At 41.3% G+C, this 12,901-nt stretch overlaps 2 protein-coding genes across 2 annotated transcripts in view; one reads left to right on the top strand and one right to left on the bottom strand.

Moving 5' to 3' along the window:
* The window catches only part of LOC115459068 (protein DPCD-like), a 63,761-nt gene extending 53,345 nt beyond the window's left edge, over positions 1 to 10,416 (bottom strand). The window contains exons 1-2 of the mRNA XM_030188932.1: positions 10,301 to 10,416; positions 6,761 to 6,841 (exon numbers count right to left, since the gene is read on the bottom strand). Of these exons, the coding sequence (XP_030044792.1) occupies positions 6,761 to 6,841; positions 10,301 to 10,364 (145 nt within the window). The 5' untranslated portion in view covers positions 10,365 to 10,416. The remainder of the gene's footprint in view (positions 1 to 6,760; positions 6,842 to 10,300) is intronic.
* A 217-nt stretch (positions 10,417 to 10,633) lies between these two features.
* Positions 10,634 to 12,901, top strand: part of LOC115459069 (DNA polymerase lambda-like) — a gene marked incomplete at its 3' end in the record, with an annotated part of 42,139 nt that continues 39,871 nt past the window's right edge. Inside the window, exon 1 of the mRNA XM_030188934.1 lies at positions 10,634 to 10,680. The remainder of the gene's footprint in view (positions 10,681 to 12,901) is intronic.

The raw sequence follows: 12,901 nt of genomic DNA, 5'->3' as shown, positions 1-12,901 counted from the left end.
CACAGGGAGGAATACCGGATGAAACTGAAAGAAGTCAAGAGAGAGATACGTCTGGCGAAAGCGCAAGCGGAAGAACAAATGGCTAGAAATGTGAGGAGTGACAAAAATTTCTTCAGGTATTTTACTGAAAGGAGGAAGACTAAAAAGGGAATTGTGAGACTGAAAGATGCTGCGAACCGCTATGTAGACAATGATGAAGAAAAAGCAAATTTTCTAAATAGATATTTTTGTTCTGTTTTCACAGAAGAAAATCCTGGAGCAGGACCGAGTTTGACTAGCAAAAGTACATGTGAGAATGGAGTGGATATAGCACCGTTCACAGAAGAGAGTGTGTATGATGAACAACTTAAAAATCTAAAAGGTGGACAAAGCAGTGGGACCGGACGGGATCCACCCCAGGATATTGAGGGAGCTCAGAGAGGTTCTGGCGGGTCCTCTTAAAGATTTGTTTAATAAATCCTTGGAGACGGGAGAAGTTCTGTGGGATTGGAGAACGGCGGAAGTGGTCCCTCTTCACAAAAGCGGTGATAGGGAAGAAACTGGAAACTACAGACCGGTAAGCCTCACTTCGATTATTGGAAAAGTAATGGAAGCGATGCTGAAGGAAAGGATAGTGAACTTCCTGGAAGCCAATAAGTTGCAAGATCCGAGACAACATGGTTTTACCAAAGGGAAATCGTGCCAAACGAATCTCATTGAATTCTTTGATTGGGTGACGGGAGAATTGAATCAGGGACGAGCTAGACGTAATCTACTTAGATTTCAGCAAAGCTTTTGACACGGTTCCCCACAGGAGGCTCTTAAATAAACTGGATGGGCTGAAGATAGGACCCGAAGTGGTGAAATGGATTAGGAACTGGTTGACGGACAGACGCCAGAGGGTGGTGGTTAATGGAATTCACTCGGAGGAGGGAAAGGTGAGTAGTGGAGTGCCTCAAGGATCGGTGCTGGGGCCGATTCTGTTCAATATATTTGTGAGTGACATTGCCGAAGGGTTAGAAGGTAAAGTTTGCCTATTTGTGGATGATACTAAGATCTGTAACAGAGTGGACACCCGGGAGGGAGTGGAAAACATGAAAAAGGATTTGAGGAAGCTAGAAGAATGGTCTAAGGTTTGGCAATTAAAATTCAATGCGAAGAAATTCAAGGTGATGCACTTAGGGAATAGAAATCCACGGGAGACGTACGTGTTAGGCGGTGAGAGTCTGATAGGTATGGACGGGGAGAGGGATCTTGGGGTGATAGTATCTGAGGATTTGAAGGCAACGAAACAGTGTGACAAGGCGGTGGCCGTAGCTAGAAGGTTGTTAGGCTGTATAGAGAGAGGTGTGACAGCAGAAGAAAAGGGGGTATTGATGCCCCGTATAAGTCGTTGGTGAGGCCCCACCTGGAGTATTGTGTTCAGTTTTGGAGGCCGTATCTTGCTAAGGATGTAAAAAGAATTGAAGCAGTGCAAAGAAAAGCTACGAGAATGGTATGGGATTTACATTACAAGACGTATGAGGAGAGACTTGCTGACCTAAATATGTATACTCTGAAGGAAAGGAGAAACAGGGGTGATATGATACAGACGTTCAAATATTTGAAAGGTATTAATCCGCAAATGAACCTTTTCCGGAGATGCGAAGGCGGTAGAACGAGAGGCGATGAAATGAGATTGAAGGGGGGCAGACTCAAGAAAAATGTCAGGAAGTATTTTTTCACGGAGAGAGTAGTGGATGCTTGGAATGCTCTCCCGCGGGAGGTGGTGGAAAAGAAAACGGTAACAGAATTCAAACATGCGTGGGATAAACATAAAGGAATCCTGTTCAGAAGGAATGGATCCTCAGGGTGGGGGGGAGGTGGGGCTAGTGCTGGGTAGACTTATACGGTCTGTGCCCTGGAGAGGACAGGTACAAATCAAGGTAGGGTATACACAGAAAGTAGCACATATGAGTTTATCTTGTTGGGCAGACTGGATGGACCGTGCAGGTCTTTTTCCTCCGTCATCTAATATGTTATTATGTAATGTATACCTCAAGCCTCTGGCTGAGCTTCTTCGGTCGATGAACACAAAATTCTACATCTATGTTGATGATGTGCAACTACTCATGCCCACTGAACCAGGTCTACCCACAGCTCTTGAGTAAATAGTCTGCCTGCCTAACCAGAACTCAGGAATGGACAAACAACAACAAATTCTGCCTGAACCCAAGCAAAACAGACTTGGGTACCTAACATAAGTGGACAAATGCCAGACTTCAAAATACCTTTTGGCAAGTATGAACTCCCCCTAAAATCACAGGTCAGGAATCTTGGGATACTGCTAGACTCATCAATCACTCTGATCCCGCAAATTCAAACAACTTTCAAAAATTGTCTCCATCACCTATGGCAGCTAAGAAATCTCTCTCCATGCATTGGAAAGATGAGTCTGACCACAGTGGTCCATGCCACGATAACATCACAACTAGACTATTGTAATGCCCTGTGCAAACCAAAAAGTTTGTATCAAATCCAAATAATTAAGAATGCTGCAGCACGACTGATAGAAGGCTGCAAATGGCATGATCACATCACACCCTTCCTACAAAAATTACACTGGCTAACAGCACCTTACAGGGCTAAATTTAGAACTCTAGGGCTGACTGAGAGCCAAGTGTTAAAGTACATGTGTATATTTCCAGAATATTGCAATACGTTATATTATTCTCTGGGTAAGTGAACATTATTTTGCTCTGTGCTTTGGTGATTTAAAGATTGTAGAGAAAAGAGAAACTTAGGTTTACTGATAAAGACAGTTTGAATTTAGGAAAACAAACTTTATTAATTAGATTCCATAGTGTAAAACACTTTTCCCCACAATTTTAAAACTTGATCTTTCTGCCACAGGTAGAAACTTAACTGTCAAAGCCTACAGCATTAATAGATAGCCTCTAGATGGCACAGCGGGGCCTAGTTCAGTCTTCATCATCCACCCACCACTAGCACATCTCTTCATTTATAGTCTTAATTTACAGTCAATTATTCTAATTAGGATAACAAGAGGGGAGTTTCCATTACAGAGTTTCCATTACATTTCATTATTTTCTGAGAAGCAAACACTAAATAAATCTCACAATATACAATTTTATTAGGCTAATATCCCTAGTACCTTAACAAGTTTTAATTAATTAAACAACTCAATAATACTAAGATGCAGACAGCAGTCCAGAAGCGAGAGGGGTGCTATCCAGTCTTTTGCACTGTGTGCACATGTATGATTATATCCCAGTTGGCGAGAGGTTATATGCATGTGCTCCATGCAAAGAGTTCCTAGCTCTCAGAGAAAGAGTCCATTCTGTTGATGCTAAAGTAGCAGACTTGGAGGAGCTGTGGGAAAGAGCGATACATAGAGGAGACCTACAGAGATGTTTTAGAGAAGTCCCACTTCCTGTATAGCAGACCCTGTGCTGCCTTGGAAGAGGGAAGTCTTCTAAAAGGAGAGCATCACCCTGGTGAAGTAAGAAGTAATCCTTTACCCAGGATCTGCACACCAGGGGATGCAACATCCTCTCACACCGAGGATGTGTCTCCAGGAGATTCTGCCCAGGAGGAAAGGGTTAAGACTGCTGCTGTAGTTGGTGACTCAATCATTAGGCATGTAGATAGCTGGGTGGCTGGTGGATGTGACGATTGCCTGGTCATTTGCCTGCCTGGTACAAAGATGGCGGACCTCAAGAATCACCTAGATAAGATTTTACATAGTGCTGTGGAGGAGCCTGATGTCTTGGTACTTGTGGGTACCAATGACATAGGAAAATATGGGAGGGTGATTCTGGAAGCCAAATTTAGCCTTTTAGGTAGAAAGCTGAAATCTAGATCCTCCAGGGTAGCATTTTTGGAAACACTCCCCATTCCACATACAAGACCCAAGAAGCAGGCAGAGCTCCAAAGTCTCAATGCATGGTTGAGACAACAGTGCAGGGATGAAGCATTTAGATTCATTAAGAACTGGGCAACATTCTGGGAAAGAAGCCTACTCTGAAAGGAGGGACTGCACCTTAACCGGGATGGAACCAGGCTGCTGGCACTAATGACACCTTTTAAACTAAAATGGGGGGTCTGCAAAATGTTGCCAACTAGAGTGTGTCTAAGGGGGAGAATGTGGACCCCAGAAGGGGAGAGGAAAAAAGTAGAAGAGGAGCAAGAAGATTGGGGAGAGAGGGAGTGGTTGTATGGTGGGGGGGGGGGGAGGTAATATTTGTGCTCATAGGTTGCATGTATGGGACAAGTCAGTGTTGGGATGGGGAATAATAAAGGTTTGGGTGATATGAAGCATGTACACAAAACGTTATCCACTTGTTCTCAAATCGAAAATATACCTTCACAGAAATAAACAAAGTATGAATTCATTTCTTGCTGCAGTGCCCTGCTGGTGTGGATATGTATGTTCCTGTGACGATGATGCCTGTTCTTTCTCCTCCTCTATGTCCCTCCCGTCCCTCAGGAAATGGTATTCTGTGCTTAAGTGTCAGGTTGTACAGGATACAACAGGCCATGAATACCTTGCAGACCTTTTCTGGTTTGTAGAGCAGCTCCCCTCCAGATCAAACTAGGCACCCGAATCGTGTCTCTAAGAGCCAACTGCCAGTGATCTCTCCACTCTCAAACTAGTCATGTATGCCCAAGAGGCATATTTTCAAAGCACTTTGGGAGGCTAAGTTCCATAGGTTTCTATGGAACTTTGGGAGGCTAAGTGCTTTGAAAATGAGCCTCTATGTGTACCAAGATGTATGAATCATTGCAGGATCCAGGGATGAATGGGAAGACACTGATGATCTCGCCTTGTGCACTGCACACTACTTGCATATTGTTGCAGTAGGTGGACTCTCCCTCTCTGGGGGGCCCGAGGGCCATATGGGTGCAGTCATTGACACCAAAGACTGAGGGGAAACAGGCTATCTCAAAGAACTGGGTGAATTGTGTGTCGTATTTGCTGCTGGGTTTCAGGGAACGCAATATAATCAACGGTGTGTGTGAGAAGGGCTGAGAGGAACTGTGTGATGTACTGGGAGATGGCTAGCTGGTAGAGTGGCTGCTAAGAGTCTAGAAACTGCCAGTGGTAAGAAAGGCTAGTGCAGAGGTGACCGAGATGCACAGGTTGGCCCCTGTGAGTGGTAGTACAGAGAAGAGGCTCCAACTGAATGGCTGTCTTGTTGAAGCAGAAATTCCCTATGAACTACTCCTCAGTGACGTTTCGAAACTGTGTCCTGGGTCTATATATCCTGTGGTAAGAATATGGCCCTCCTCTCCCTTCTTCCTCCTTCTAGTGGCTCATGGCCAACAACTCCCACCACCAGAACCCAGATGGCACACAGTGCAGCAGCAGAAACTGACAACAGGTCACTACTCACAGTCACCACCTCACTTGCACACACACGCAGGTCCAGACAAACTGCACATGGGGCAGCACGGCAGATGCTGACAGAAAAGGACTCGGTTGGGGCAAGGTCAAGAATGGACGTAAAGGGAGATCACCAGGGGAAGAGAATGTAGAGACAGGCAGGGCAGAGGTGTAAGTGATAGCCTCTGGAGGAATTATGGCAAGGTTGGGATCAATAGGTTTGAAAGATAGACAGACCTGGGTGAGCAGGTGGCAATCGGGCTCACAAACTTTCGTATCAGCTCTCCTCTAGTCAGCGCCAATGCAAGCAGTCACAAAGACATGCTTCAGTGGAAGTCCTGATTTTGCATTCCCTGCATGTTGACATGCTCCATGGAATTGCCTATACATGTCAGAAATAGTGCACCACCCATGACACACCCCAAAAGGCCTCAACACGCCTCCAACCATTTGACGTTTTCATTGCATCCACCTTTTTTCTTGCATGTCAACATGCTCCATGGAATTGCTGATACATGTCAGAAATGGTACATCACCCATGAAACACTCCAAAAGGCCTCTGGCTCCAACCATTTGACGTTTTCATTGCATCCACCTTTTTCTCTGGCCTGTTCTAAAATTGTGCTTTATATGTTTTGGGAGTTTAGACATGGATATGCCAGGATATCCACATTTAACGAAAGAATACTGTTTCTAAAATGACCACCATAACGTCTTTTTAAAAGATCTATGGGTTTAGTAAATGATTTTCACATTAGTGATACCTTATTCCTTGGTCTTTCTTGATTCTTCTCATTGATCTCCTTTTGTCAATTTCTCTGCCCTTGTTGTGGGCGTTAGGGGGAAACCAAATGATAAACTGTATAACTATTTAGATTTTGGTTTTCTTTTTTTTCTTTGTGGAATTTGTTCACTCTCGTTTTTCTCTTCAAGTGTTGTACTTGTTAAATTATGGTAAAATTTATTAAAAAAAAAAAAGTCAGCTATCCCTATGCCTAGGTTTGAACATTAGAACTAGCTGGCTGATTTAATCAAACCTTACCCCACCTCCCAGAACACTCACAATTTGAACTAAATTTATTCATCTGATTACATTTGAACAATTCAATGTGGATGAATTTTCAAAGGCTTTGATCTAGACATTTAAGTTCTTAACATCAATGCAATTTAAAAATTCACATGTAGCTAGCTTCTCATTCCTGGCAAAGCAGTGAAATAGATTTTGGCAGAATATAATGTAAAAATTACTGTGTTCATATTTAGCACTTCTGTATTAAGAGCCCTAAGCACAGGATAAATACTTATTACAGCTGTACTCATTTTATCTGCCTCAGAAGGATGAAAGGTTAAGTCAGACTACAGTTGGAATAAAACATAAAGCAGGACATCACTTACCTAGGAGCTCACTGGTTCTTACATCATATTCTTCTGCCATTTCTTTCCCATCAAGAAACAGGTAATGCACTTTCCTCCTCCCTAAAATGTTGCACAAACAACTGTGAGAGAGAAGACACTCCCCAAAGGCATCCCTCAGTTTCTTCTATAATAGGACTGCCACCTCCACAAGAAACAGACAACAGCTAAGGTCCAAACCAACAGTAACTAAATGAAATCAAAAAGATAAATTATCTTCTGTACCACAATATAATGATTATTTTAGAAGCACTATTCACCTTTTAAATGTATATAAACAGGTCATTTAGACATATATATTTCATAAACGTCTAAATCCAACGTTTAAAAAGCTGGGATATAGATGTTTAAAACTGAAAAAAAAATGTGCGTATGGCATAAAGGCATGGTCTGGGCGTGTTTTGGGTAGAATTAAGGTGGGGCAAAAAAAGACTGACATTTAGAGAATTATACCTCCTACCCAGGACATCTAGGTTTTGAAAATATCCTCATTTTCTGCAGCACTATACTAGACAAATGAAGGAAGGTCATTCCCTTAATCCCTCAGTGGTCGCTGTCCACCCCCCCCACCCCAAATTAATGCCAAACTGGACACCCTACAATAACTTTTCTAAAATGGCTAACAAACATGTTCCACCACATAAACATGATTAGCTTCATGAGCTGGCAAATAACATGTATGTGCCCAGTTTGAATCTATTGATATTTTAGACATTTTTGGTTCTGAAATGGATGCTCCTGCCACATGCAACCAGTGCATAAACATCCCATTTCTCCATGTATCTAAGGCTCTAAGTCTTAATCCTGATTTGTATGTCCTTTCTAAAATGCTGCTCTATAGGTCATAAAGAATGGAGGGGGAAGGCCTCTGTTCATTGGTCTGTTGTCCATTTAAAAATGGCTATTGGAAAAAAAAAAAAGAATAGATGCATTCTAATGAGTCTTTTTCCTGGACTACAAAATTTTGTGAATTTAGTTTTTGCCGTTATAGCAATAGAAAAGAATACCCTTAATTTTCAAACTTTTAACACGTCCAATCATTAAAAAAAAAAAAAAAAGATGAGGTAGCCATTTATTTCCAACTAAGATATAAGTATACGTTTTTTAAACAAGAAGATGAAAAACACAACATGGCTGTTGAATTGTTGGAGAAGAGTAGTGGGAACTAAGGCCAATGCTAGATAGACTTCTATGGACTCTGTCCCGTAAATGGCAAAAGACAAATGAAGATTTGGCAATGCCAGTGATGGGCAACTAAGGCCAACACCGAAAAGACTTCTAGTCTGTGTATTGACTATAACAAAAGACAAATGAAGATCTGGCAACTCCAGTATCGGGGATTAAGGCTAAATGCCAGACTTCTACAGTCTGCGTCCTGCATATATCAATAGACATGTGAAGATAGTTCCTCAATAATGGAGTTGTCCTAAGGCCAGTGCTGGAGAGACCTCTATAGTCTGTGTCCTGCAAATGGCAAAAGACAGATGTAGATCCAGTAACTCCAGTATTGTACAGCTCCTTCACTCACATCATATGATACTAAAGTCATATACAAATGAAGAGGGAGGGGAACTCATCTTAAATAACAAGTTAAATGCTGTTAGCAATACTTTAGTTATGACATATATTGTCCCAAGAATTCATCATATTTAATTTTTGCTATATGTGGTTGGCATGATGGTACACTGACAACTAGTGTTTAAACATGAATGACTATAACCTGCACAGAGTGGCTGGTGCAGCTCTGGCCGCCTTGTTGGGCAAACTGGGTGGGCCGTGCAGGTCTTTATCTGCCATTATTTACTGGGTGTGAGAGAGAGAGAGAGAGAACGAGAACTGAAGGGGGGGGGGGGGGGGAGGTGAGACAAATTGACACTGGATGAAGGTTGAGGGAGGCAGTATGAGCAAGAACGAGACTAGTGGTGACCCAGGCTATGGTGATACATGAAACAAAGAGGCAATTGCCTCTTTGCTTCTCCCAGCTAGAAGTTGTTGTCACACTGCTGACAACATGTTTTGGGAAGGGAGGCTACTGGCTTCTGCCAGTGATTTGCAGAGGCACCTTACGGAACTGAGTTACTAAAGTTTTTTTGCCCGTAGACACAATAGGAAAAGAGCCTTACTAAGTTAGTTGCTAAAACAGCTACTGCTAATCTGGAATTCTCATCCTTCCCCTTCCTCTCCCCACCCACTTCGCTCGGGACAAATGTTGGAGGGGTGGGGAAGGAGAAACAAGAGAAGTCTCTGCCGCTGGCTCCTAGATTTAATGAGAATGTGTTCTAACCATATATGTGCACAAAGGCACTCAGGTTATAGAACTGCCATTATAATGTTTAGAAAAATAACATTTTTTTTCCAAATGATGTAATAGGGTAATCTTATTCAGTCTGAAATTTTAAGGTCAATGATACCAAAATCTTCAACTGGATAGACATACCGGAATGTCTGGATAATATGAGGAGGGATCTAGCATAACTAGAGGAATGGCCTAGTGTATAGCAGGTTTCTGCATTAGCCCCACATTTTCTAAAGCAAGGGCTTTAACATCAGGTCTGAAGAGCAGTAAAAAAAAACCTCATTTGTCTGAGGCTGTCATTAATGAGGACTTCATGTCAGTTTCTTTTTGTTCTGAGAACATGAAGGACTTGCAAGTTTATTCTTAACTTCTTAAGTGTGTGAATGGAAAAAAATCGCAGCAGACAAGCCAAATCACATGCATTTGGACCCCTTCTCCAGCTCACTGCCTAAATGCATTTTTCAATGCCTTAGGTCCAAAAGCATGGTCATGGAACCAAGGTTCACTTTGATTGTTTCATCTCTAAGGCACTGAGTAATCCAATATTTACAAAGTACAGGGCCTCCTGAAGCAGGCCGTTGTGGCCGAAACACGATTCGTGTCAGTCCATTATACTTTGAATAAAGCATCTCTGATGTGAACTCTTTGAGTCCATTTGGTTTTTGCATCATCCTGCATGTCACCTTCGCTGTGCTTTCTTTTCCTATGCGGAGGACTTCTGTTCTTCTGTATTTGTCCGAATCTTGTCCTACGTGCACAACTACGTTCAGGCACATGCATATATGTGCCCTCATAATTCTTTTTGTGCACAAACTATAGCTGTTGCTAGCACAGACCTCTAGGCACATGCATCCAATGTGCTCCCCATATTTTTTGTGCACAGTTTACAAATGATTCTTTAGATTTAAATAAGGAAACAACACGTTGAACCTTTATCATTGGCTCTATATTTCACTGAAATAACTTTTAACACCAGATAGCCACTTTCCAAATACTACGGGATTTGTTTTTTATTTGTTACTAATAGAACAAGTCGACAAAACTGATTATATACATTTTATTCAAATACTCAACAAAAAGAAGTTTCCAAACCCCCACCTGCTGTATCTTTCTTCCCCCACTATTACAGTTTCAAAGAGCCAGAGAGGATGAAGAAAGGAGAGAAATAAGGAGGGGTGGTGAAAAGAGAACGCAAGGTACTTATGGAAACCATGCTCAATATTTACCGTCTTGCAGCAAGGAGGTTTTTTTCGCCACCCTCAAGCTCTCCAACCAACTCACTACCGCCATCTTCGCAGATGAACCGGAGAAAGAACCAACCAAGCTACCGCGTCGCCATGGCAACACCGGTTCACGCCTTTTCACAGTGGTCGGCCGTCGACGTTTATCTCCTACTTAACGTCAGCGGTTTCTTGTGTTAACAGCACACAAAAAATATATATATATGACGACAGTTACTGCAGTGATTCAGTTAAAAATACATAATTATACACTTATGTATTTATTACTAATAAAAACTTCCTGCTAACCCGGAAGGATATGTGGTGATTTTTTAAATAGCTTCGGTCTGCGGGATTTCATGGTACTTTGAAGTGTCTACTTCTAAGTAGGTACGTCAGCGAGCGGAAGAGAAAATGACTTTTTAGTCATTTAAGGGGAGGTCACTCCTCTGGTAACGTTTCTATATTGACCGGGTTGTTACTTGTCGTTATTTTACACAGGCAAGCTGTTGTCGGAAGGGATGGTCCTCGCTGTGCAATCTGTGGTCACGTGCAAATAAAATCACATTTTAGGTCTCGGAAACCTTCCTCTGTATTGGACGACCCATGTCTTTGAATGTGATTCAGTACAAACTTTTAAAGTAACACTGATTTCCTTATTTATCGGTAGGCCGAGTCAATAATTAAACATTTGAGTTCCTTAGGCTTTAAAGGTAATTATCAACAGAAATAAAACATGGAAAAGAAAATAAGATGATACCTTTTTTTTTATTGGACATAACTTGATTAGCTTTCGAAGGTTGCCCTTCTTTGTCAGATTGGAAATAAGTAAATGTTGGTAGATGACAGTATATATAAGTGAAACATCAAAGCATTTCAGTGACAGTCTAACAGGATGGGGGTGGATAGGTGAGAGACAGGAAGAGGGACAGGTGAGATATGCATGAAGACAGGAGGGTGACAAAGCAGTACAATTTTATGGTTTATAATGGGCTAGAAAACCCAGATCTTTGTTAAGTCCTGTATGGTGGGTGTCAAAATATTTAATCACTAGTAAAAAAAAAAAAAGGCCCATTTCTGACACACATGAAACGGGCACTAGCAAGGTTTTCCTCGGAGTGTGTATGTTTGAGAGAGTGAATGTGTGAGTGTGAGAGAGAATGTGAGTGTGAGTGTGTGTGTGAGAGAGAGAGTGTGAATGTGCGAGTGTGTGTGTGAGAGAGTGAGTCTGGGTGCGAGTGTGAGTGTGTGTGAGAATGAGAGTGTGTGCAAGTGCGTATGTGAGAGTGTGAGAGAGAGTGTGTGTTTCACACAGATACAGTGTGTGCGAGAGAGAGAGTGTGTGTGAGACACAGACTCTCTGTGAGACTGAGTGTATGAGACCAAGAGAGTGTGTGAGTGACTGTGTGACACATAGAGAGTGACTGTGATACAGTGTGAGACATAGAGTGTGTGAGAGTGAGAGAGATACCTCCCCCCCTCGCTGGTGTCAGGCCTCCCCTCCCTCTCTCTCTCTCTGGTGTCTGAGCGTTACTGTGCAGGACGCTGAGCTCTGGCTGTGCTTCAAGGAACTGACCAATCCTATTTAATAGAAAGAACCTCCAACATTCTGAAGCCGAGAAACCTCGTGTGGGTGGTCACTTCTGCTTGTGACGAACCCGGAAGTACGTGATGTCAATTCAGGAGATGGATACAGAGAGCAGGAATGCCTCAGCCACGCAGTCAGCTTCAGAATGTTGGAGGTGCGTTTTATTATATAGGATTCTGACTTCAAAGGTCTTACGTTCATGTATTGTTTTAAAGTTCCTTTTCGGAATTCTTACCATGAAATCACTGTACAATAAGTGCATCATTTTATAACATGGCACTTGTAACATTTTAGATATTTTATTATTATATTGCACTTAGTGTGTATATATGTGACATTGCTGTGCCATGATGTTGTTTTGATTGCAAGACGTTTTGTATATAGTATTTTTTATAAACATATTGCACTAGTCATGTCAATACACAATGTAGTGTCAATACCCCCTATGATACCTAAACTAATGTCATATTATTAGTCTTGATTCACTCTAATTTTATTTTTTGCTTTTATTAATTCTTTTTGATTTATGATTATAGGGATTCCCGTTTTAGCTGGTTTTTTCTTGACTTTTATGCACCATATTTGCCCCTTTACGAAGGTTTCAAATTAGGTATGTGCCTTTTATCATCTCATTTATAAATTATTATTATTTTTTTTTTATATACATATTTGTATTGAAGTTCGTAACCTATACCAGTGCCCTTGCTTTGCTGTTACGTGATGTCAGATTTTATTATGCTTTTATATATATATGTTTATATGCACTGTCATACAATTGTTGCATTATATATACTTCTTTTATATATATATTTTCTTATATATGCTCTTTTATGTACATGTATATATATATTATTTATATTGGACAGCGCATATCGATACGTTTATTCATGTAATTATTCTAGTATACTCTCTATGTATACCTAGTAATATTCCATATTTTATTAATTGTTTTTTGTCAATCTATATATTTGATATATTATGCTCGTATGTGTGTTATATTTTATTTATTATGATCTATG

Source organism: Microcaecilia unicolor, unplaced genomic scaffold (genome assembly GCF_901765095.1).
Source record: "Microcaecilia unicolor unplaced genomic scaffold, aMicUni1.1, whole genome shotgun sequence".
In the NCBI taxonomy this organism is placed as follows: Eukaryota; Metazoa; Chordata; class Amphibia; order Gymnophiona; family Siphonopidae; genus Microcaecilia; species Microcaecilia unicolor.
Note: the sequence above shows the minus strand (reverse complement) of the source record. Positions and strands in the feature narration are given on the sequence as shown.